Source organism: Vicugna pacos, chromosome 3 (assembly GCF_048564905.1).
Source record: "Vicugna pacos chromosome 3, VicPac4, whole genome shotgun sequence".
Classification (NCBI taxonomy): domain Eukaryota; kingdom Metazoa; phylum Chordata; class Mammalia; order Artiodactyla; family Camelidae; genus Vicugna; species Vicugna pacos.
In genome coordinates, this window is record NC_132989.1 from 116169794 (window position 1) to 116194113 (window position 24320).

Here is a 24320-nt window from a genome sequence, read left to right on the forward strand (position 1 = left end):
CCTCTATGGAAGGAATGGCCCGCCCGCCTGCAGGGCAGCGGGGCCGTCCCGCCACGCAGCCGCACCTGGCCAGGGCCCCAAGGCTCGGGCCGGCGCCAAGTTAACCCCACGGGGCCTGCGCCCAGGCTGGCCAGCGTCCCCAAACCGGGAGGAGGGACAGCTTCTCTCTGCACCGGGGGCAGGGACCCCAGGGCCGCTCCCGAGGCCGGCCCAGGACCCGGCGCTTTGGCCAGCTCGGCAGCATTTGTACGCTCTGCAGGGGGGTCAGCCCCAGGCCACTGAAGAAGGGGTATCTTTTCCTTCCTAAACAAGAGCTGGGTAAAATAAATCAAGGTAGGTAATAATTCAGGCAGTAGGGAGAGAAAAGTCGGGTGTGGGGGGGTAATAATACAGTGGGGAAGGCCACTCTGAGGCCCCCAGAGAGACACCCTGGGATTTCGGGAGCAGAGATGGGGTTGAGGGTGTTTTTTTTTAATTCTATCTTTTTCTCTTTTTTCATAGGGGAGGTAATTAGATTGACTGATTGATTGTGCTGGAGACTGAACCCAGGGCCTTATGCAGGCTGAGCAGGCTGCCACTGAGCTGTAGCCTCCATCACCACCCAGGCTGTGTTTTTGAAAGACCAGTGAAGCAGCTCCGTGGAGGGAGGGGCGAGCCCAGGTGGCCAGGGTGAGGGAGAACAGATGGGTCTAGTTCCTAAGGAGGTGCAGGTAGCAGATTTAGGGGCCGAGGGAGGTCCATTGGACGAGGCAGGATGGTGGAGGAAGGCTGACAGGGCTGCCCCAGGAGCAGGTGAGGACCCAAGTGGAGGGGAGGGGCCAGTGCGCTCCGGGGCCTGGCAGATGCTTGTGGGAAATCCAGCGGGCACAGGTAGAGCTGGGAAATGCAGAGAAAATGGTGTGGAGGCTGTGGACGGTGGGTGTCCTGTGCCCTGCCCAAGAGAAGCAGGGCTGAGGTGGACCCCGAGGTTTCATGGCATCGTGGGGGTCCTGCCTTGAGGGGCCTGGCCTCGAGGGGCACACAGCAAAGACCGCTTGGATGTGGCCCAGTAGGAGGTGGGAGGGTAGAGACAGCCCCTGCGGCAGCTGGTTCAAGAAGAGGAGGCAAGGAGGCTGCCAGAGGGAGATGAGACCTGGAAGGTTTGGAGGCTGGGGGGACCGGACGGAGGGCTCAGAGGACAAGGATAAGTGGGCCCCTGCAAGGCGGTCTCTGGCCAGGATGGGCAGAGCTCCCTAGGTGTTTATCTACAGTGTCGGGCAGTGCCCTGGGGTGGGGCTTTCTTTGTGACACTGGGAGGCAAGGCCACATCTGAGAGGGAAGTGAGGGAGCAGGGAGGTGAGGCTGTGAACTTAAACTAGAGGGGGTTTGAGTGGCTGGAAAGCGGGAAGGAGCACCTGAACGCAGAGGGCACGGGGAGCTGTGTGCCACCCTGCTGAATGACCTTGGCTGAGCTTCTTAACCTCGGTGCCTCCACTTACTCACCTGGGGATGGGACCACAGCGCTGATGGCCCGCCAGGCCCCTGGTATCACAGGAATGACCCAGGCGACTAAGTGCTCAGAACGTCAGCCTCATCTCTACGGGGCCCTGCCTGGTACTGGCTGACCCCACAATATCCCTGACCCTGCACGCCGTGCCAGGGGATCAGCAGGGGCATGAATCCCGGGTGGGGGTCTTGCAAGGAGAACGCAATTGAGAGACAGCAGAGAGGGACTGGACAAGGGCCTGCGTACACATGAAGCAAGGGCCACGTAGCCGGATGGGCAAGGAGGCACGGGGCAGAGGAAGAAGACGGGACAGGAGAGGCCCCAGTGTTCAGCAGGGTAAGTGGAGAGAGCTAAAAAGACCAGAAGCTGGGACCAGAGCGAGTGCTTAAACCGTCACCACACACTTTTCCAGGGTCTGTCTTTATGAAGACCAGCATCTTATGATACAAACGTTGGCCACGAAAAACAAGTTCAAGTGGTTTTATCGTTAACTGTTTAAACACATCTACCAGGGTGGCCCCAGATGCACCCTCAACACTCAGGTTCAGCCTGAGCTCAGCGGTTTCTCTGGGGATGTCGGAGACCTAGCGGGGCTCCGGGCGGTGTGCAAAGGAGCCCGTGGCCAGTGCACATGATCGTGTCACCGAGCTGGGCTGTGACCACCATCCCTGGTCTGAGTGTCCCCGTGTGAACCACACTGCTCCAGCTGCTCTCTGAGCAGACGTGGACTGGGCCTCCGCTGCCGACACCCCTTCACCATGGACATGCGCTCAGGACTCTGCCAACACGGGCTCAAGAACCAGCGCCTGCCTCGAGTCACAGACGTCTCACCAAAAGTGGCCACGACATACCATTCTGGGAACTTTAGGACATCAGTGTCTCCAGCACTCGGGTTCTGAGGTTCTGGACGGAATGCAGCATTGGGGAGAGCTCGGTCACCCCGCACCTCAGCCACGTGGCTTCACTGAAGGCAGAGCTCAGCCTCTAGACGAGTAGCTCCCTCACTGGTGTCAGGCTGTTTACAAACTTCCTTACAAATTCTAATCAAGAGTCACATTTTAAGCCACATCATGGCTGTTTGGTGGTTTAAAATGCATTATTTTGAAGTGACATAATTATGCTGACCTAAGAGATGCAGGAGAAATGAACGCTTCGTTGGGGGTCACAGTGCACAGGGTCACATGGGCGTGTCAGAAGCTGCAAGGAAGGAGTATCAGCGAAGTGACTGATGCCCCGTCAGCAAAGCCGCGACAGCACGCGTCCTGCTTCGGCTCTGACACCCCGGACCCAGCCTGCAGCCTCAACCAGGTTCTGAATTCACTGAACCAAAGGTGGCGCTGCCCTAACTTAGAGAAGTCAAGAATGAAAACCGCAGGAACCTCCCTTCCCCTTGAAAGGAACGACCCACTCAAGCACAAGCACCACCTGGTTTCCAAAGTTTATTAAAAATCAAAGAATAGAAAAACTTTACATAAAAATATGTCAATTTTAGCTTCCACATTGTTGTCCACACACAAAAAAAATCGAAACATGATATCTTGTTCAGCCTGCAGCACGTGGCCACAGGGCGGCCGGGCCAATTCATCCGTTCACCGTGGCGGGACTGGAGCTTGGCGCCCGCGTCTGGGACCGGGAATCGCAGGGGGCCCCCACAGGCACCCGCCTCCGTCCCCGCAGCGTTTCCTTAATGGAGGGCTATAGTCAATATTGCTAATGTGTAGAGATTAGTACAGGCCTACGTATCAGTTTTTATAAATATTTCTTTATCAATAGGTTCACAATTTAAATATCTTTAAATATTTTTGATAACCTTCAATCATCAAGAACCACAGACGGAGTGTGCCACTCTGCTCCAGGCGCCTCCTAGAACCGGCAGGCGCGGCGACAGCTCTCAGGGCGTGTGGGCCGGGCCCGCTTCCCTCGGGCAGCCCGCCGGCAGGGCAAGCACTGGTCCTCGCTGGGTGTCCGTCGCGCTTGGACCCCCAGCACTCCCCACTCCGCTCGTCAATCAGGGCTCGTGTAGCAAGCTTCCCATCCCAGCCGCCTCCACCGGTGGACTTCAAAGACCAGCCCACCTGCAGTGCTCAGCAGGGCCAGAACCCCGGTGCCAAGCCCGGGAGGCAGGGCACCTAACTCCCAGGACAACTGCAGTGCTCCGAAAACTCAAGGTGAGGCGGGGTGGACAGATGCATGTTCAGAAGTGGGAACAGACAGTGGCTGTCGTGGCAGGACACACCTGCACAGCACACCCGTGTGCGGCTCACGTCGGGCACGGCCACTCCGGCCCGACCTGGGCTGGGCTCTCCTGAGACACGTTAACCCCCACGGTGCACTGAGCAGCTCAAGCTCTTCTCATGTATTTGCTCTTAACAGAACGAATGCTACTGCTACAGATTCCACAATGGAATCAACATAATTCCTTTCTCCACATTCCTAAAACTGGGTACCACTGTCCATACTGATACTCACCAGACCCAACATTACAGGCTCTGTTACTAAAACTGACAAAGTTCACATTTTTTTTTTAAGATTTTATAATGTGACAATCTTTCCTCTCCTTAGAAAGTTATACTCTGGCACTTTAAATGCTGGATCTGTTGTCTAGTTTAAAAGAAACAAAATCCAAAACGTTAAAACCCCGTGGTCACAGCGAGACACAGACAGGCCGGACGGCAGAGCCGGCGGGCAGCTGGTCAGAGGCGCTGGAGCCGCACCCCTCTGGACACCCGCGGGGGGACACAGCTCCTTCACCACAAGCTGAGAGGCCTCACGTCTGACCAAAAGAAGGAACAGAAAATAAGCCCCAAGCCCCTCACTCGTGGTGTTGGCAACGATGCTCATCAGACAACCAGCCGACATGATGAACCCAACTTAGAAAATGCAACTTGGGAAAGGATCTCAGCATGTTTAAAAAAACTCCCTCCTCCCTCAAATATAACTTATGTGAAAATATGAAATTAAATAAAAAATATCTGAGTTATTGCACAAATCATAAGTTTTCAATATTTACATAGAAAAACAGTCCTGAAATCTGAAACAAAATGTGCGGGCAGTAAAACAATGAGGACCTCCCAAGGGGGATGGGGTCTGATCTCCGTTGCTCTGATGTGAAATCAAAGTACCCGACGCAAAGGACAAGACACAGTACCGAGAAGTGCCCAGGCCCACGGCCCGTCCCCGCAGTTCCTGGCCCAGCCCCGCTCCGGCACTGAAGGGAGAATCCTGGGAAGGCAGAAAACAGCGTCCACGTCTAATAAGGCTTCACAGATGAGCACAAGGAGCTGTTCTTTTAAGATGGACGTGACCACCACACAAGGAACATGCAGAGTGATCAGCAGCGGGCGTGAGGCCCGGGCTGGCGGGCTGGATGCTGGTCTCAGGTCCCAGCCGGGCGCAAGGCCACCCGGCTGCGGTCTGCGGAGGGTGGGGCCAGGCGGCGGTGCCCAGAGCTATTATCTGCTGAGACTGACGGGCAGGCTGTCCCTCGTGTGTGTGTGTTTTTTCCTCCTCCAGCCGGTGCGGTTATACTGGTGGTGTCCCCGGTTGCCCACGGGAGGCCGCACACCTCCACTGCCCACAGAGCTGTAGCTGCCACCTTGGCTGTGGTTGTGGGAGCCCTTCATGGACAGCTTCATGCCGCTGTGCTGCTGCAAAGACACAGAAGGACAGCAGGGTTGGTGGCCGGACTGGACAGACACCCCCCAACCCTGGTGGAAACCCGCCCCACCGGCTCCTGCTGGGCTCGGAGCAGGAGCGCGTCCATTGTGCGGGAGGTGGAAACCTCGGGGGGCACGCGCTCAGCGCAGCACACGGGCCACGCGGTCTCGTCAGCACCGTGTTACACGTGCGCACACGCCAGGCAACACGGAGACGCCGACAGAAAGCCGACCTCTGACATCTCACAGTGGCTCCGTCGACGTGAGAACTGTGGGCCCCTTTCAAACTCCATGCATTCACGTCCAAATGCACCTAGCATCTCACTTCCGCCTGGTTCTCCTTGTCCACAGAAAGAAAAGGGCCCCTCTCCTTATCTCCCCCCGACTTTGACTGTGACATTCTAGGAACACAAGAGTTCTCCACATGCTGCCGAGCCCCACGCAGAGCAGACGGGAAGACGCAGCTGGTTTGGGGAAGGCTTCAGAGCAAAACCAGAGCACCGTCAGGGAGAGTGCTTTCGCTCTCTGCAAAGTCTTACTCTCATCCTGAGCACTTCGAACAGGTCAGCCTCACACTCAGGCTGTGACGGGATGGACAAAGCCAAGAAGGAACGTTCTATTACGTAGCCCCAAGTAAGAAAGTTATCAGGACTTAATGTCCTAAGTCCAAGGAGCCAACCCTCAGGGACCGAAAACTTACTGGCAGAGTATAATCAGACAAGCAACGGGGGCACCGGCCGGAGTCACGAGGTGGCCTAGTGCCATCAGAGCCCGGGGAAGGCCCTGGGCCTTCAGACAGCACACCTGGACTCCCACACGCCAGGACGCCACTCACAGTTCTTCCAAATACCCTGGCGCTTGGAGAGCCCAGTGTCTTGATAATGACCCATTTTCCTGATACACAAGTTTCTAACATGTGGGATCTGGACTTAGAGAAGCCACAGGGCAATGGATGAACGTGTTCACAGAGACCTCCGGGCCTCAAATCTGCCTGGGGGCCCCCACAGCCGTATGGAGGGAGTGGCGCTGAGGGGACAGGAAGGAGTGACGTTGACAGGAGGGAGTGATGCCAGGGGACAGGAGGGAGTGACTCGGGGGGACAGGAGGGAGTGACGGGACAGGAGGGACTGGCGCTGGGGGCGACAGCACTCCACACGGCCATCATTCTGGTTTCACTGGTCGCTTCTTGAAAACCAAAGTTTTTAGCGTGTAAATTAACAGTTAAGTGGGAAGTCAAAATATTCTTCACTTCCAATTTAACTTCTATGCTAACGAGCGCAACAGAAGAATTAAGAGAGATGTTTACAGAAATGAATTTAACTACATTAAATTTTAAAATAATTTCCTAACACTTGTAAAGTTTTGTTTCTTACAAGGGAAAGCAAACAGGAAGTTGAATGACCAGAAAACAAACTCCCTTTGAAAAATCTCTCTGTGGGATTCCCTCTCTGGTGGAGAAGCGTTAAGCACCGGCCTACCACGAGCCCGCCTGGTCAGAGCGCAGGGCCTGGGTGGACCAGACGTACCTTATGATACAGGTGGGGGCTGGAGAGCGGGTTGGGAGACGCAGACGGGATGGCCGGGGAAGACACGTGGTGGACGGCTTTCAGCGCCGGAGTCCCTTCGATGCCAGCTTGTCTACAGGGGACGGCGGCCACCCCAAGTGCTGGTGGAGGTATAGTGAACCTGGTCTGGGAGCAGAAGGACCGTGACATCCGTGAGGCACCACCCGACACAGCACACCACCGCGTCCTCGCCACGAGCAAACAGGCTCGTTAGCGTGGGCCCACTCTCACCTCGCAACCTGTGTTCTGACTCAGAAACATGCACTCACAACAGCAAGGACAGTGCCAAGGGTGCCCAGTCACCCAGGTCATAAGGCTTAACAGTCTCTGAAGACCAAACAATTAAAAAAAATGACAGTCGCCAGAGTAACCACTGGGCCTCAGATCTCCGGGAAGAGCCACCACCGCCCACGCAGGGCTAGAGGCCCGAGCCCAGGCCCACGGCCAGGATGACTGCCTCCAGCTCCCAACCCCCCTCCTGCATCGTGGCTCCGTCATGTGCGGAGGTGCGGGCGCGAGCCCTCTCCTCAGACCTTCGAGAACCTCACTGCTCACGTCTCAGAATCATATGCCTTTACCCCAAAAACCTCTGCAGAGCGGCTGTGCCTCCCAGGACCACGGGCACAGCAGGAGCTGGGCCTCGGGGCACACTTGGCACCCTGTCCTCACCCTTCCCCACATCCCCGGGGCCCCAGGACCCCTCAGCCTCTCCTGGGCACAAGTGGCTGCAAAGAGCCCACTCCCGGGCTCTCTGACAGCTTCGTGCCCCCCAGCTCTAAGCCCCCTCTTTCGCCCTGAGCAGTGACCTCACTGCTTCGCGAGCCCCATGGGGCACTGCGCCCCTAAGGTTTTCGGGTGGGATTTCACTCACTCACTTGACTAGAAGTAACGTTTGAAGTCTGGAAATAAAATAAGAAAGTGGGCTTTGAGCCTTGTTTTAGAGCTTGGATGATCTTAGCTTTCGCCTCACTGGCTGTTAGTGCAGCTGACTGATGGCACCACAGCCCAACACGTGGCCCCGGACTGTGCCCGACACCCACGCGGGAGCAGCCGCACGCGGTGCTCCGACAAGTTGAGCCTGAGGAAGCCCAGAGCCAGGGCTTCCCTGCGGCGAAACTCAGCTCACAGCGCAGGCAGCCGCCTCGGCCTTTCACGCTCACGCAGTGTCTGGTGGGGCTCTGCTAGCCGCCACTGCGTGTCCCCGGCGGCTACACTCGGGCCCGCCACGACCTGGGGTGTGTCCCGAGACTAGCCTCCCAGGACAGAGAGCTGATGTTGCACATGGATTTTCATTACTAAGCCCACGTTATAACCCATGCTGCAAAGCAAATTAATACGATGGCTTTATATATTTGCAATTGATACACATTTGGGATGTAGATACAAAATTTTAAATGTTTAGAATTACATTTTAGACTCAAATTTTGTCTATATTTTAAAAAAGAGGACATATTCTAATAGAAAGAGCCCTATAAATACCGCCTAATGAACAACATGGAAAAGTCAAAGTTTGTATCAAAACTGAGGAAGAGTGCAAACAGATTCTCAGTGGGAAGCAAGGACAGGTGTCCGTTTCTGCCCAGGGACAGCATCGGAGCCCCTCTCTCCCACACAATCCCAGGACAGAGGTCTCACGCTGGGCAACATGTAATTTCCAGAAAGACAATTTGGACCTTGTCAAAAGCCATTTCGGTGCCCAGGAACCAGCACGGTGAACAGTGAACCTCCACAGCGTGGATTTTCACAGAACGAGAGGGTTCACATTCCAATAAACCACCACACAAGAGCCCTTCCCACAGAGAGAAACGCACCCTCCAAAGAGTTTAAAGTTCTTTTTCTAACTCAAAAGGATCAGCCCGTCCTACAGTACGCGCAGGAGCTTGGACAGGGTCCCGGGGCCGTCACCTGGGAGGGCACAGGCCAGCTGTGTACCTGAGTGTTAGTTGTCACAACCAGCGTTCTGGACGTAGCGGGCTGAGGTTTGCTGCCCGGCACAGGCAAGGCGGCGGGCAGGCTGGCCAGCAGAGGGGTCGGTGCCTGGAGGCTGAACTGGTACACGCTGGGCGTCGTGCAGGGTGGCGTGTCTGAATCCTGTGAGGCGCAGGAGGAGGGCTGCACTGAGGCCAGGGCCCCGCAGAGCCACAGGCAGCGGTGCACACGACCAGTGACCGCAGGTTACAAGGATACAGGCAGCCCCAACCCACACAAGTCTCCTTCAAGTCACATCAAGACTGAAGAACATCAGAGAGGAAGCACAGAAGAGACACCCAGACCGCAGCTTTCATCTCCAAATAAGTTTTTAAAAAAAAAATTCAGGGAAGTCCACGGCAGCCCCCGTGCACGGCACCGCTGCTTACGAGGGGCCTCACACCCGTGAGACTGGCGCCCACTGTCACCGGAGGCTCGTGGCAGAGTGGGGACGGCTGGGCACAGCCTGGGGGTGGCCATAGGCACACAGGAAAGTGAGAACGAGGGGGGCCGCTTAAACTCACTGCTACAGGTTTCCACACCCACCACCCCCAGAGGACACACTCACGATGTCACTTCCAGAAAGCGAAGACACGGAGGAGGCGGATGAGCCCGAGGACAGAAGCTGGGGGCTGGGCAGAGACAGGGTCAGGCGCGGGCCATAGGGCGACGCGGGGTCCCGGCGCTGGGGCTGCTCCGCGTCACCCTCGCGCTCTTTTGTCTTCATCCTGTCATCTGCGGAGGGAGCAGAGCCTCAGCCACCCTTGCAGGCCCCGCCGAGACCTAAACCTGCCCCTGAGGCCGACAAACTAAATTTCTAACTTAACTTTTCTTTTCAATTAACTTTTAAAATTACATTCCAGTTACTGGAAAGCACTTAAATATGCTTGAAACAGCACAGATATAGTTTTCAACTGTAAATTTTATGAAATCTAAATACAGGTCAAGTGTTTCTGTTAAAAATTAGGACCCTGATCATGATAAATACACACTGGATTTCAAAGGTGCACTACCAAAAAATCTCAGTAACTTTTTATACCAATTACTTGTTCAAATGTTAGTATTCTGAATTAAGTTGAATAACATGTATTATTAAAATTAATTTCACCTGTTTCTTTTCACCCTTGCAATGCTGCTACGAGAAACTTTGAAATTCCATGTGCGGCATACATGTATTCCCACTGGACAGCACTAGCCTACACCTTACAGTTTTCAAGTAAACTGACAGAAAACGGGCTGTTTTCTTAGTGTGAACAGTTTCCCACTGAGGGACAGGGCAAGGGCACCTCCCGTGCGGACGCCTCTCACCCAGGCCCGGCGCGGCGTGGACCCTGCCGCCCCACTTCTCCTTGATCCACCTCCGGTAGTCGATCACCTCCTGGGTCACCTTGATGATTCTCCCTAGCGTGCTGCAAGAGGACACGGGTGTTCACCAGGGGCCACTTCACACAGCACAGCACTGTGCTAGTGAACGATGGCGAAGAAGCTAAGACAACTTTACAAAAGCCGTACGACTGCTGACGTCTGAGTCCAAACACACCTTGAGATCACAGCACAAAGTTGGGCCCTGACGCATAAGCCCATGAACCTACGTCTACAGAACACTGTTTAAGTCTTCAGTGATCCCAGAGGTCCCCTGTGCCCACTTCTCACTGCACGGGCAAAAGCGGACACACCAAGCACCCACCCCGGGCCCCAAGCTCTGCTGGAAACACGGTGCGTGGCTGGAGGCCCTGGGAGCCCACGTCCCTCACCGATGCCAGGCTCAGAACCCGCTGCCTGCACAGCCTGCCAGGAGCACCACTACCCCCTGCTTCAACCTCCCCGAAGCAAACACCCTAAAGAAAAGCTCAACTCCCCAAATAAGAAATTTTCAGCTCCTGACCGTGGATGACCATCCTGAACTCCAGAAAGGCCTTCCTTTACCAGTAACTTCAAGTTCTACTAAAACACGACAACACGTCCCTCACCAAGCTTCATGGAAGCAAAGGGCAGAGGTAAGGGAGCCAGTGTCGCGGGGCCGGGGCACAGTTACCTCTCCGAGTCCCTGTTGGGGTAGGACCTAGCGAGGGGTGACACGGCGTGGCTGAGGACAATGTAGGCGTAGTCAAACACCTGCTTCACCTGCATGGCCCCGTAGGAGCTGCGGCCAACGTCGTTTCCTGGAACAGAAAGGCAGCTGTAAAACGCCCCGCATCTGAGCCTGAGCCGTTCCCAAATGTGGGCGAGCCTCTCTCCTGGGCCACAGGGAAGCCCTCACCCCAGCAGCACGGCCGGCCGGATCAGCACCAGCAAACACGCTGCCCACCGCCCGTGGGCAGCCCACGGCGTTCCCGGGCTGAGAGCCTATCTCACCGTCATCAGACCAGTCAGTGTCCCCCTCCACTAGCAGAGATGTCATTCACAGAGACAAAGTGACAGTTCACGAAACAGTCAGGTCACCCCTCCTCCAGGTGGCAAAAATCTCAGTGAAGCCAAAGTACAATCTTAATCAGACAGTCACAGCCTGCCCAAGGGGCCAGTTAGCCTGGGGCCCCTGACTTCGCTCAGCACTGGGCAGACCCGGGAGGGCAACGCCTCTAGGACAGACGTGCCAGGCTGAACTTCAGGGTGCTGAGGACCAGGTGGACAGCAAATAAAACGAAGCTGTCACTGAAGTCACCAAGCGGGCCACAGTCCAGGAGCTGACTTCTGTTAAGAACAGCAGAGTTTCCAATTGTAATTTACACATAACTCGTGCCTCACAGTTCAGGTAGGTGAGGGCTTTTTTAAGAAGACATTCTAAGAACTTATCTCTTTTCCAGATTTAATGCTATAAACCCAGTGACTATGTGGGTTTTCATTTTCAAGTGTGTTTCAGCAAACACTGAAGGACTTGATGGCCGTTTAACTGATCCAACACAGACAAGTCAGTGATGAGAAGCTGTCCTGCTGGGCTGCTGGGAAAGCACTGCTGAGAAAGCACCGCATGGACCATGTCGTTTACAAACAGAAGAGAACAGTCAGTAGTATGTTTTCTTTCAAAATATTTTTAAGAAATAAATTTCATACCCCAGAAGCCATAAAATAAAACAAAAAAATCATTAAATTTGAGAATATTAAAAATATATATATGTATGAGCTAAACAATAGGGAAAAAAAAACAAATACAGATGCAAGACAAAAGTGCAGCATGATGACGAAGAAAGGCTTCCCAGACACACAGGGGCCTCCTGAGGTCAGTGAGAGCTGCAAAGACGGACGGACAAAGCACATGAACTCACACAGAAGGAAACACAGCCAGCAGTGCATCTGCAGCCAACATTCCCCACCAGCTTTCTGTCCCTGTCACAGTGTCACTGACTTTACCACCAACAGGACGAACAGTGTGTCACCTCAGCAACACTCAACGACCATTTGTGGGACTGATACAGAGCCCTGCGTTCAACCTCACTTGTCAGTAAAGACATGTAAACTGAATGAAAATGTACACTGCATGGTCTCATCAGACAGGCAAAGATTTAAAAGGCTGTCACCAAACTTGTGGGTGTAAATATGCTGAAAGGAATAAAACCAGGAACACGGCCCAGGGCTCAAGGCAGCAGCCCCTACAATGGAACACACCCCAGACACGCAGGACACTGGGTTCGGGGATACTGTCCGGTAAAATCACAAGCTGCAAATCTGCCTGTATTATGTGACGCTACCTAGATAATGAGGAGGCGGTGAGAACTGTCAATACCCATGGAGGAAACACTGGAGAAAACCACATCAGAAGGCAAGGGACTAAGGCATGCTTGGCTTTTCCACGTGACAAACCGCTGGGAAGCAGATGGCTTATGACGGGTATGGAATACTTTTCTAGTCAGAAAAAATTCTTTTTTTCTTAATTCTCACTTTCTACATTTACTTTCACAGTAAGTTAATAAGAAGCATCAACAGGGAATTCTGAATGCACAGCCATTAAGCCTGTTAGTACGGGAACCTGCATCAGAACAGACCAAACGACGCCCTGGGTTCTCAGGCCGGCAGGTGCGCGCGGTGCCAGGGCTGGGGCCGGGGCGGCAGGGCGTCCTTACCAGGCAGCAGGGGGTCCTCGATGCACAGCATCGACGGTCTGTACCCGCTGGTCATGGCTTTCATGATCTCCTCTTTGGCAATGTAGGCACCTCCTTCTTTTATCCTAATACCAGTTTTCAAGTAATTAAAATTTCTTCCGTAGAGTTCAAAAAATTCTACAAGAAGCATTCCAAGGTTTTCATCAGCTCTCCGGGCATCAATTCTTGGATGCAACTGTGAAAACAACACACCTGCAGTTTGTATGGATCCCAGTCGCTTCCTGCAGATGCCCGTGCGCGGCAGAGCCCACTACCTCGTGGCCTCTGCGAGGGTGGCCCGGGTGGCCCTCGGGTGCTCAGCAGCTCTGGTGCCGCCAGGAGGCGCTAACAGAGCCAGGAGCTAACAGGCGCTAACAGAGCTCTTGATTGACATATATCCTGTGTCAATCAAGAGCATTCAAAAGAAACAAACCTTTCTGGATTTATAAATTATACTTCAATTCTTTCACGTTCTTAATCCATAGAGCAACTGTCTACAAACACAGACATCTGGTTCATCATAAATTCCCAAATACCATAAATAAGTGGATGATATTCTGCACAATTTAGTCACCTAGATGGTGGAGGTAATTTTACAAATTCAGATCTTAATTCCATTACTCTGACAGAACCAACAGGGGGCAGTATGAGACTGACCAGTATCACACTGTGAATAAAACCACAACATGAAAGGATTAATTTTAACCATTCAAGGTAATCAGCACTGTGTCATAATATTTACAGCAAACTTACATCCCTGCCTTGCATGCAGATTAGCACTGACCTCGGTTCCACACTGCGCTTTCCTGAAGCCCCCATCTACTGACCTCTCCAAGTGTCATGGACCTGAGAGGCCCACGACTTTGAGCAGCGCAGACCTGCACTGCCCACTGTGATGGCCACGAGCCATGTGGGGCTATTTACACTTACATGAATTAAAGCACATTAAACGTTCACTTCGCTGGCCTTGGCAGCCACGTGGCCAGCGCTCAGCAGGCGCACGTGGCTCACGGCGGTCCTGCTGGACGGAGCGGACCGGGAGCTCTGGCAGCCGCACAGGAAGGTACACTGCACGGCGCCGCCCTGGGCAAGGCGGTCAGGTCCATGCGAACTGTGTCTGGAAGCACTCCTAATGCAGAGCTCCAGGAGGAGGTACGGCCTCTGAAGCCTGCAGGTGTTTTCAGGGTTCAGAAGACGTTCCCAAGGCTCAGGGCAGCACTCCTACTTTTTCCTGACCCCTTCCCTGCCTTCTAGTCAAAATCAACTGCCTGAGAGCCCACCCAGCTCAAGCGTGGGCCTTCTGACCCTAGTCAGCCATGAAAGGAACGCAGACGCCACATGGTCACAGCTGTGAGGCAGAGGACAAGGCACCAAGGGACGTGAGGTGCCAGTGGTGACCCACCCAGCCTGGTGTGGCCTCCACAGGTCGCTTGGCCCAGAGCTCAGCAAAGTGCACGTGAAAGGAGGCACAATTACAAGGCTACTGGGATAGTTCAAATCAGGACAATGGGAGGAAATAAATTTAAAAAACATAAGGTTGTGTTTAGTTCAAAATAACGTCCAAACACTGGGGAAGACCACGAGGGCAGCGTCTTGGAGGTGAGAAGAGAGGACAAGGCAGCGGGACTGAGGCTGTGAGGAAACAAGACGAGGAGCTCCACTGCCCGTGCTCAGAGCCGCTGTGAGAGGATGTACCGGGGAATCAGGCAGGGAGGGGTCGGCCAGAGTTCCACTGGCCGTCAGAGGTATTAGTGATGCTGAGAAAAATGACCCAATTCTGGACATAAAACCCTAAGCACAACCACAAATACAAAACTAATGATAAACACTGAGGAACAGAGCTGTGCAGCTAAAACACAGGCCAGATTCTGTAAAGAACAGAGACTCCTTCATGCAAGTAGATATAAACGGGATAATTAACGTTGCAATTAACTTAGAGGTTATTTTATAAGTTAAAATCGTGTAAGTATAGCTTAATACAACATTTAATACTCAGGTAGGTTTTCTACTGACAGTTTTTCCGTGGCACTCAACAAAGTAAGGGCAATATAATTAAAGACAAAATACTGGTTTTTTTAATCACTGAGAAAAAAGGCTCTCTTCAGTACTTTTTTTTTTTATCATATATGGCACCCAATTTTTTTCTGAGACAAATTTTTCAATATAAATCACAGTCAAGAACCAAGAAAAAGTTTTTCAGTGTCTATCAAGACATGAAATTTTTCTACACGTAAAGAGTTTCTTTAAGATTAGATCAATATTCTATTAAATGATAGAACCAGTTAAATCAGATACAAAAAAAGCTATAAATGAGCAAAAGGAAAAAAATATTGCTCAAAATAGAGTTTTACCATGAAAATTAAAAGTCAATTTCTACTACACCAAAACAGAACAGTGTAGAGACAACAAGGAACTGAATTCATGAAGAGACTGATCAGAACCTCAGGAAGAAATACTCCTGCATGAGCCTCATTATCAATGGTTCTCAAGAGGAAACACACTCACCTGCAGGAAGCTAATGGCCATTAAAATGAGGCTGTATGAGCTAATTCCACCTGTAAAAACTTCATTCAGGTCCCTCTGCAGGAGGAACTGTTTCAACACTAAAATCAAGTAAGGCAGCAACGAGTATTTCTGTAAATTGCAAAAGAAAAACATCATCCGGTTAGTTGACGCAGCTCTGAAGACTTCTGACACAGCAGACTGCACGTGCAGACAGGAAACGGACTTCGCGCCCCTCCCAAGGCTCTAGGCCGATCATCCTCAAACTGTAGGGGCCTGAGAATGAATTACTTGAGGGGCTCATTAAGGTCTGGTTGGGGAGCCCCTCTCCAGGTTACAGTTCAGCAGGGATGAGGAGGGGAAGCCACATGGAGACCCCAGGCCAACAGGGGCTGGGCCTGAATAAGGGCCCTCCTCAGGGAGCTCCCTGCTCGCTAGAGCCGTGCGTAAGCTCTGTGGGCGGGGGCGCAGTGGGCAAGGGAAGGTCCTAGAACCAGTGTGCAAACAGCCACTGCTCAGAGGCACCCGGGAGAGGAGCAGACAGGTGGAGGGGGGACAGCCCGTGAGACGGGAAGGCAGCAGAACATGGCATCACCAAATGCAGGACAAGGTGGAGGCGGCGGGGTGGGAACAAGGAAACGCCAAGGGGCCGGAGAAGGGGGTGGTGGGGCGTGGAAGCTTCAAGTGTTTCTCCTGTTCTGCTGGGGCAGAGATGATCCTTCAGACAAGCCTGATGGTGCAGAGGAAAGGAGAAAACTGGAGAGCAAGGCCCTGAAACTGTGGGAAGGGGTCGGATACAGTGACGGTGCAGGGTTGTCCCATCACTTCCATTGTAACAGGAGGGAAGGACTCTCTGTTTAACTGGACACACCTGGTCAGAGTCCGAAATCCATCAACAAACAAGTCCATTATCCCGTCCTCAGACACCGAGACCATCCACAGTGAAGCAAATCTAATGCCACTATGATGCATTCAACTTGCAGTGAACTAAACTTGCAAATCGGCACACTGAGCTACAGGGATGGCCACTGCATAACAACTAAAAAGACTATTTCAACAAAGCTCTCTAAAATAATGCTCAAGTGTATGAAACCATTAGCCAAGGAAAGCAAATCTGCAAGACAGCTATGTAATTTCAAAGCATCACTAGAACTAACATCCTATAATAAATTCAACTGTTACAGTCTCTCTCACTAAAGACTATCAGTATTTTAAATTTTTTAACATCTAAAAGAAAAATGATACCCACATAACAAGCCCCTTATTTTTACTGTGTTAACTTGCAGATGACAGCACCTTCATATAATTCTTGATGAACTCTGCTGCCCGGACCCCAGTCTCCATGTTAAAGCTGATGTCGACTTTAACTTCTGTCTCCTGGTCTGTAAGTTTTATTATTGGTACCTGCAAAGATTTAATTTAGAAAATCATGCTTTAATAGGTAATATTTTCCATGGTCAGGCATCAGAATGTTCCCAGGTTGTACAGAGGGTTCCTCCCCTTATTCACACAAGGAGCTTAGAGATCATGAACTCCAGACGGTGAGGATGAGGAGACAAGGGACTTGGCCAGCGTTAACCCCATGAGTCCCCAAGGCCACCTCCCAGTCCTGACAACAGCTCGTGCTCACTGCTGCCCAGCCCTGCTGGCCCGACCAGCGCCTCACTGGGGACCAAGCATCAAACACCCACTCTGCACAAGCCCTGGGCTCACAGCCTGACCCCACGAGAGGAAACTGGCTAAGGCCCCATCCCACCACGAGTGCCCAGTGATGGGAAGAGCTTGTCTAGCAACCACCTTTGCTAGGATTTCTGAAAGCCATTCAAAGTAACTTCAAAGCCATTTTTAAACATTTTTTGTACTGATGTTTCTCTGAACAACTCTACTTTGGGTTTTCACTCTTTAAGACAATTTAACTTAAAAAAATTTTCCCTGAAAATCAGAATGAAAGGCTATTTTGGAAATACTCTCATTGACAAGAATTATCACCAAAAGGCACTCAAAACCAGCCTCATAAAAGCTGCCCATTCAGACCACTCCCCCACACAGAGATGTGTTCTTTCAGAAGAAAAGCTGCCTCCAAGGAATAAAAAGGGACATTCCCTTCACCAAACAATCAGGTCTAATGAAAGGTTTAAAATGTGAAGTCAACGCGGGAACACGCTCTTCAGTGCACACCCCATCTGGGCTCTAAACTTACACCAAGGGCGTGCTGCCAAGGACACGCCCAGACCAGCAGGCAGGGGGCGCTATGGCCAGCGTGGACCAAGACTTAGGCAGAGAAAACAAGACGCTTTCCCACAGAACACAGCTCAAGCGTCCACCCTCCAGGACGTGGCCGGTTCCGCACAGAGGAACCCCACTGACACCATCCCAGCCACGACACCCTGCCTTCTCTGTAGTGGTGGACTTTCCCCCCAAAATACACACACACACACACACACACACACACACTCACTCTCTCACAGGCTGAACTCCCACATTCTGGAGATCAGAAGTAATACTACAACACTTTTTGGTGGTGGTTCAAAATAGACAAGCTTTCTCCTCAAACACAACCCTCGTGCTGGGTTCAGAGCCCATGACCAGCGGAGGGCTGCCCGGCGACAGCTTGCGCCATGGGCAGGGGCAGTGGTGGACACTGCTCCCCAACCACACAGGACCTACAGCAGCAGCAGGTGTGTGCCAGCAGTGAAGCCACGTGACCACGCAGCTCCTGTAACACCCACTCTGCACGGTCCAGCCTCCAGAAAGCTCTGGGCCCCCGGGCGATCCAGCTGGGCCTCCTCAGCTCCTCTACAAGGGTACCTGGTCAGAGACCACCACCCACTGCACTGTCCCCAAGAGGCCAACATGCTGGAGCGAACGGCAGAGCCACAGACAGCACGGCTGAGGTCTGATCACCATCACACAGCAGGCCAGGGGCACAGTCTGAGCTGTCTGTCACCCGGACTTGGATACACTCGACACACACGTCAAAAGCGGTTTCATCCTCCAACTTCTCTCCAAGAGAAGTACAGTTTTCACACATGTACATTTTTTAACAGTGAAAGGGAACAGGTTTTTCTTTCTGAAGTAGCAAACGGTAATCTTTGTCTGTGTAGGAAGTGCCACAGCTCACATCATTCAGCCACGTGCTGAAAGGGCAGCGTCTGAACACGCCTCGTTTCTAATATTAACATCCCCTCCCGACACACCCTCACAGAAGGTGACCCGATCACGTAGGTCAGTGCCCTCACAACTCGTACTGCACACTCTTAACACATCCTCAGGTGGTGATCCTACTATAAAAAATACAAGCACATTTACACTAGAAGTAGGGAAGTCTTCAGAATCATGACCACTAACTTCTGTTAAAAACTACCAGCCAACCCCACAGGGCCGCGGGCCACCGCGGGTGAGGAGAGAGCCGCGCGGCTGGGCGGGGCCCGCACGCACGTACCGTGGCCTTGTCCAGGACCTTGATGGAGCACGGCTCAGCCACATTGTGCTTCCGCAGGGCCTGCTCCAACAGCTGCAAAGGCGGGCGCTCCCACTTTCCAAAGACCACCAAGTCGATGTCACTGAAAGGCAAAAAAGCGAGTGTGACCCCCTGCTCGCCTCCCCACATGGAAACACGCATGTCTGGGGTGACCAGCATCACGCACAGGCCTGCAGCTCCTCCGATGGCGTATCTTATCCCATCCAGCATCTCCTCTCAGCGAGAGAACACGCAGGTCCTGCACTATTTGCAACAAAGATGGAAAGGGAACAGCTGAGTCTCTCGTATCACACAGTAACGGGGGACTGGGGTGAAGGCACTGCCCTCTGAGGTCGCCTGGTCCTCATGTCTGTGCTGTAACCACTTGGTCACTCTTGTTGACCCCAAATCCCAGACATGTAGAATCTGCTCAATTCGCCACTTGCCCAGCCAATGCCAACCCAAATCCTGAAATTATGGCCTCTTTAGTCTCCAAGTGTTAACAGTGGGTTAGAGAAAAATAAACTTTTAATAAACAGTGCATGTAAAATTAACTAGAGATTAGAGAGTTCTTGATGGAGAAACCTTGGAGAACGGCTTTCGCATGCACACTAGTTTGATGGTTTCCTATCCAGTAAAAATCCTCACAAAATACTAAACAGAATTTTCTTGAATCTTCATTAAAACATAAAATCAATTTTTCAAAAATATATCCAAGAACCTCGGAACGTTTTCTATTGCGTCTGCCTCCCACGGCCTGCTCACTCATCTTCTCTGCGCTCCTGGGAGCCTGCATCCTTGCACCCCATCAAATTAAGTGCAAGAAGAAAAATGCAAAGCAATCAATTATCACAACAGGAAGTTAAACTTTTATTTCCTGTGATTCTCCCTCTGTGCTCCATGCGCTTTCCTCTAGCTCACATTTTTAGCCTTAGATTTGAATACAAGTAACCTCCTCTCAGCCTTTAACACATGTACAGACCCCACCACCCCAGCTAAGTGACACACACACACACCTGTGCAGGGCCATCTGGTGCTCACCTGGTTGGAAGATAGAGGCCTGTACTAAAGCTGCCAAATATCTGCACCTGAAAGAAAGAGTGAGCATCTTCAGATCTGTCTTCAGCCTTCCCTCCACCACTTCTCACCCGATTCTCGGGGGAGGGGACCCAAAGCCAATCACACAAAATCCTCTCAGTCTTTTAAGTTAAAGACCTGCCCCAAAAGGAATTTTTAAAAACTCAAAATTAAGAGACATAACGGTTACTGGTCTCACCACAACTGCTCAAAGCCGGGGATGGTTAGAATGGCTTCAAGCCCACAGGAGGCGCAGGGCAGGGCTCTGTCCCAGGGCACCGAAATGGAAAGCAAAACTGTCGTGTGTCATTTTAAAGGAGGAGGGGAGCTGCGCTGCCGCCTCACCCACTGCCTCATCACCAGCCTGGGCCAGAGGACCGTCTCCTGCGGCCCTCACACGCACTCCAAGTGCCCTGGGCAGCCTCTCAACAAACACGCGTTCACCCCCTGGAAAGGCGGTGTGTGACGAAATACTTGCAGGTTTACAGCCCTGAACGCATGCTATCATGTGTGATTCAGGGAAGAGGTAAAACTTCTCATCTTAAGGTAAACTTAAAACAAGAAAAATAATCACATTATTCCAGGAAAAAAATTCCTTTAGGCCAACAGTTCTCACACTTGAAGGCGTCAGAGCCTCCCTGTCATGGTCCCGCCCCCGCCCAGGGCCGGGGGTCCAGCAGGGACGGGGTGGGGCATCTCTAACAGGCTCCCGGGGGCGGGCGCTGCCCATCCCAGGACCACAGCTGCAGACCACTGCCTCGGGCCAAAGACAGCGGGTCGGGGCTCCCAAAGACTGACTCACAGGGACACAAAAGCAAGGAAAAGGCACCCACATCAGCCGTCGGCCAGAGATCTTTAACCACGGTTTCGATCCTTTTCACCACCTCTCTTCTCATGGCTGCCTCTTCAGGACAAGGGGACATGAAGTTATAAAAGTCAATTATTTCCTCATGAAGTCTAGCGGACAAAAGAGAAACACATTGGAGTTACAATTAAGCCTGACCACACTTTCTCATTCTGTTATTAGATCAACGTGACACTGAAATATATTTCTGACCATTTAAAATTCAGTGTCTTTTTTCCTCTGAAAGTATGCAATGAAATGAAAACTAATTACACAGTGTGGTTTAGCATCACAGATTAACACGAGTGAATTTTGTTGATATAAATATCAAAACTTTCCACTGGCATTTCAAAAGAAACATTTCAGTGACTTTACAGAAGAGAAACTGAGAGCTCCGCCCATGAAAAATGAAGGGTGATTCCAGCCGCCGCAGCGCAGGGAAACCAGTCACCCCATGCCACTGTGCTCGGGCCCCAGGGGCACCTTTTGGCGCCTCTCGCTAAAGGGTGCAGGTGGGTCTGAGACAGGTGAAGCAGGAAGACACGTGTCCTGGATCCTGGCTGGCAGCCCTGAGTCTCAGCACCAGGGTCTGCCCAACCCACTTGCCGACAAGGCCTTGAATCCAGTACCGAGCGCCTCGTGACACATCAGAGAGACATTCCATTCAACACTCAAGTGTGCCCCCCTCAAGACTCCGACGGGAGGACACCACCAATGCGTGGGGGTGGGACTAAGTACAGCCCTCTCCCCTCCCCTTTACTACTAAGATCTCAACAGCAGTGTTTTCAGGGGAGAAGAAGGAGCTCTGAAAGCCACCTCACACCCCTGCTCAAAAGCCACTCCTCTGTCAGCCCCGTGGGTGACAAGCCAGTCCCCTGGTCCCCAAGTTTCAGCCAAGGATCTGGGCCGCAGACTCCTTTTACAGGAAGGAAAGACAGGTCATCCTCAGTTACTTTTAGGGATTAAAGATGGGGAAGCAAATAATCCAACCCTAGGAATTACATCAAGTCAAATCCACCTGCCTCCACTCTAAGTTTGATTATCAGTAAGGAAGAGAAGATAGAATAAAATCAGTTCAATAATGATACGACGTCAGCTCAACAGCAAGCAAAGCAGCCCGCCCGACAGCAGGCACTGCTTCTCAACAGGCCCCGTTAGCGTCGAGCTACAAGGGGAGGCCCCAGCATTTAGCATCTTATCTTCACCGACTCTGGTTTAAGGCCAGTCTCAGCTCTCACCTGCGGGATCGCCTCCCCCACCCCCACAATGCATTTGCAGCGACCACTCCTAACACTAAAAGCTACTCGAAGTCTTTGAAAGCACACAGGGGACTCCAGCAGGAAATAAATACTCAACACCTTTGTTCAAGGTGCAGCCACAGTACCAGATGCGCCACCACTGAGTGGGAACCTAATTTATCCTGTTAAAGTTTTTTTTTTTAATCAAACAAATCTTCACCCCAAGTATGCTGCTGATTCAGCCATGAGTCCAGTTTTTAGTAAATTTAAAAACGTAAGAAGTCATGCAACATTAAAATGCAGTCATTTTTCCAAAATATCTATCAATTTAGGGGCTAAAGCTTCTATCATGTCAACAACCACCGAGCACCAACTACATCCTAAGCATCTGACGCACCTCTTCCAGCAGCTCTGCAGGCGCGTCAGGACAGAGGTGTCCCCTACAATTCCCACCACTCGGCAATGCTGCCAGCAGGTGAACGCCCGCACCGGGGAAGAGCCAGGGGACCCTTCCCGGGTTACAAGGGCATCTGGCAGGTCTCCTGTGTCAGTCACTGTCACTGCGCAGAACTGTCAGGAAGGCGGCACTGGGCTCCTCAGGAGAAGAGCTCGTGCGCGGGGCCAGCCGCCAGCCTGGAGGAGAACATAGTCCATCGGAAGCACTAAGAGCACAGGCTCTCCTCCAGCTCAGAACAGTGCCGGTAACAGGCATGTACACATAGAGAGACATAGAGACAGGGATATGGGCCCAGAATAAGCAACTGGCCCAGCGCCACGGAAGAATACCAAAGCCAGTGTGCTGAGAGTCTATCCTCATCCCACAAATGTAACACATTAAAGCATCGAGGACACAGGACATTCCAATTTGCAAAAATGTCACAGCCAGTCTGCACTTGCAGAGGGGAATAAACTGCCACATGCAGAAGAATCGAAAAGTGGCTCCAAGGCTTCCCAGCGCCCTGCCCCGGGGACCCGGGTGCACCGGGAAAGGACAGAGCAGCGCACAGACCCTGCCCGTCTGTCAGCGGCCTGCTGCCCTGCCTGGCATGGAGGCGGCAGCCCGGCACACCGCCCTCCGTGTCTCAGGAGAGATTAACGGTGAGGAGGAGGTGTGCCCACAGTCCCAAAGCCAAGCAGTGCCAAGCAAGACGCACGCCTCCTGACATCAGCGTGGTGCCCCCAAGAAGATGCTAATGACATGCCTATCTGACATATGTATTAAAAGTTAGCAACTGCTGTAACAAATACTAGAAGAGTGTTTTTGCTTTGCTTTCTGGGAACAGAAGGGATACTGCTGGTGGCCTGGCTGGACAAGAAGGCTCCCGCCCAGCCCCTGCTGGTCTCCGAGGCATGCAGGGACCAGCGGCTCTACAGTGTGACAGCACCGTTGGGCCAGGAAGACTCAGGAGGGTCTAACAACCATCAAGCGTTGGGGTAGATTCTAAAGGCCCTGCAGCGCCTCCCTGGCCCGGGTCTCCGGGGAACTCTGCGAGGAGGGAGGAAACACCGAGGGCTGGGATGGGGTGGGGCGGAGGTCAGGCAGTGGAGGTGTGGATCAGAGCAAATCCACAGAGCCCGCAGGATGGAGAACCAGCGCCCTCCCTCCCCACCCCTCATCCTTCAGGCGTGTGGTGATGGCCTGGAGCCTGTCTCCGCCCCAGGAAGGTGACCTCCCGGAGGAAAGGGGCTCACCTGCTCACGGCCTGACCTCCAGCACCGGAACAGGCTCATTCACTGTGAGCGTTCGATCAATTCATGCGTGGAATGAATCAGGTTTTGATAAATTACATTATCTTTGCTTACCACCTCGTCATTTAAGATCTGTATTCCCTACACAATGTCATCAAAAATTGGCATTTCAAGAAATATTTTACCCCTGTACTGGATAACTTGATTTGTCAGCAGAAGTCATTTAAATGGCCAACTATCCTTTTTTAAAATGTAAACAGTGCTAAATAAAAGAGCTGGGATTACTTTATTCGCTACTGCGTTACAAGGAGTTTTCATCACTTTAAGAACCCACATACAACAGTGAGAATGACACACTCACAATTAAGTGCCATCAGCCATGTTTCCAGCCGCCAACCCCAGACACAGGCAGGGGTTCTGTGAGTTGATCACTTCCAATACTGGACATACACACACTCAATTCTCCAGCGTTTCCTTCATGAAGAACTATGTCCATGAAAAGTTTTGATCTTTTCTACTCAAAAATGAAATGAAGACATTTACTCTTCTCACATATCAAAACCGCAAAGTGCTCCACGGCTGACCAGACATCCACATAAAAGCCACGCTGAAGTCTCCTTGTCTGCAGCAAGTCAATCACTGCACCTCTTGGCGCACGTGTCAGCCCACCAGCATTCAGCCTCCAAATCTCCAAGGGAACATCTATGCTGTGACCACCATGGACACATCTCCTCTATGATGGATCAGAGACATGGTCTC

General features: G+C 52.2%; 1 protein-coding gene across 2 annotated transcripts in view; it reads right to left on the bottom strand.

Annotated features, from left to right (window-relative positions):
- Nucleotides 1-2911: 2911 nt before the first annotated feature.
- TENT4A (terminal nucleotidyltransferase 4A) overlaps nucleotides 2912-24320 on the bottom strand; it is a 42338-nt gene continuing 20929 nt past the window's right edge. The window contains exons 2-13 of one of the 2 annotated variants that reach the window (XM_072958877.1): nucleotides 20624-20747; nucleotides 19755-19801; nucleotides 18696-18816; nucleotides 16550-16657; nucleotides 15257-15385; nucleotides 12734-12947; nucleotides 10711-10837; nucleotides 9984-10084; nucleotides 9244-9410; nucleotides 8640-8798; nucleotides 6669-6833; nucleotides 2912-5130 (exon numbers count right to left, since the gene is read on the bottom strand). In XM_072958877.1, coding sequence (XP_072814978.1) covers nucleotides 4939-5130; nucleotides 6669-6833; nucleotides 8640-8798; nucleotides 9244-9410; nucleotides 9984-10084; nucleotides 10711-10837; nucleotides 12734-12947; nucleotides 15257-15385; nucleotides 16550-16657; nucleotides 18696-18816; nucleotides 19755-19801; nucleotides 20624-20747 — 1654 coding nt within the window. In that variant the 3' untranslated portion in view covers nucleotides 2912-4938. Of the gene's footprint in view, nucleotides 5134-6668; nucleotides 6834-8639; nucleotides 8799-9243; nucleotides 9411-9983; nucleotides 10085-10710; nucleotides 10838-12733; nucleotides 12948-15256; nucleotides 15386-16549; nucleotides 16658-18695; nucleotides 18817-19754; nucleotides 19802-20623; nucleotides 20748-24320 lie in introns of both variants that reach the window. The other variant, XM_072958876.1, reaches the window with a different exon arrangement.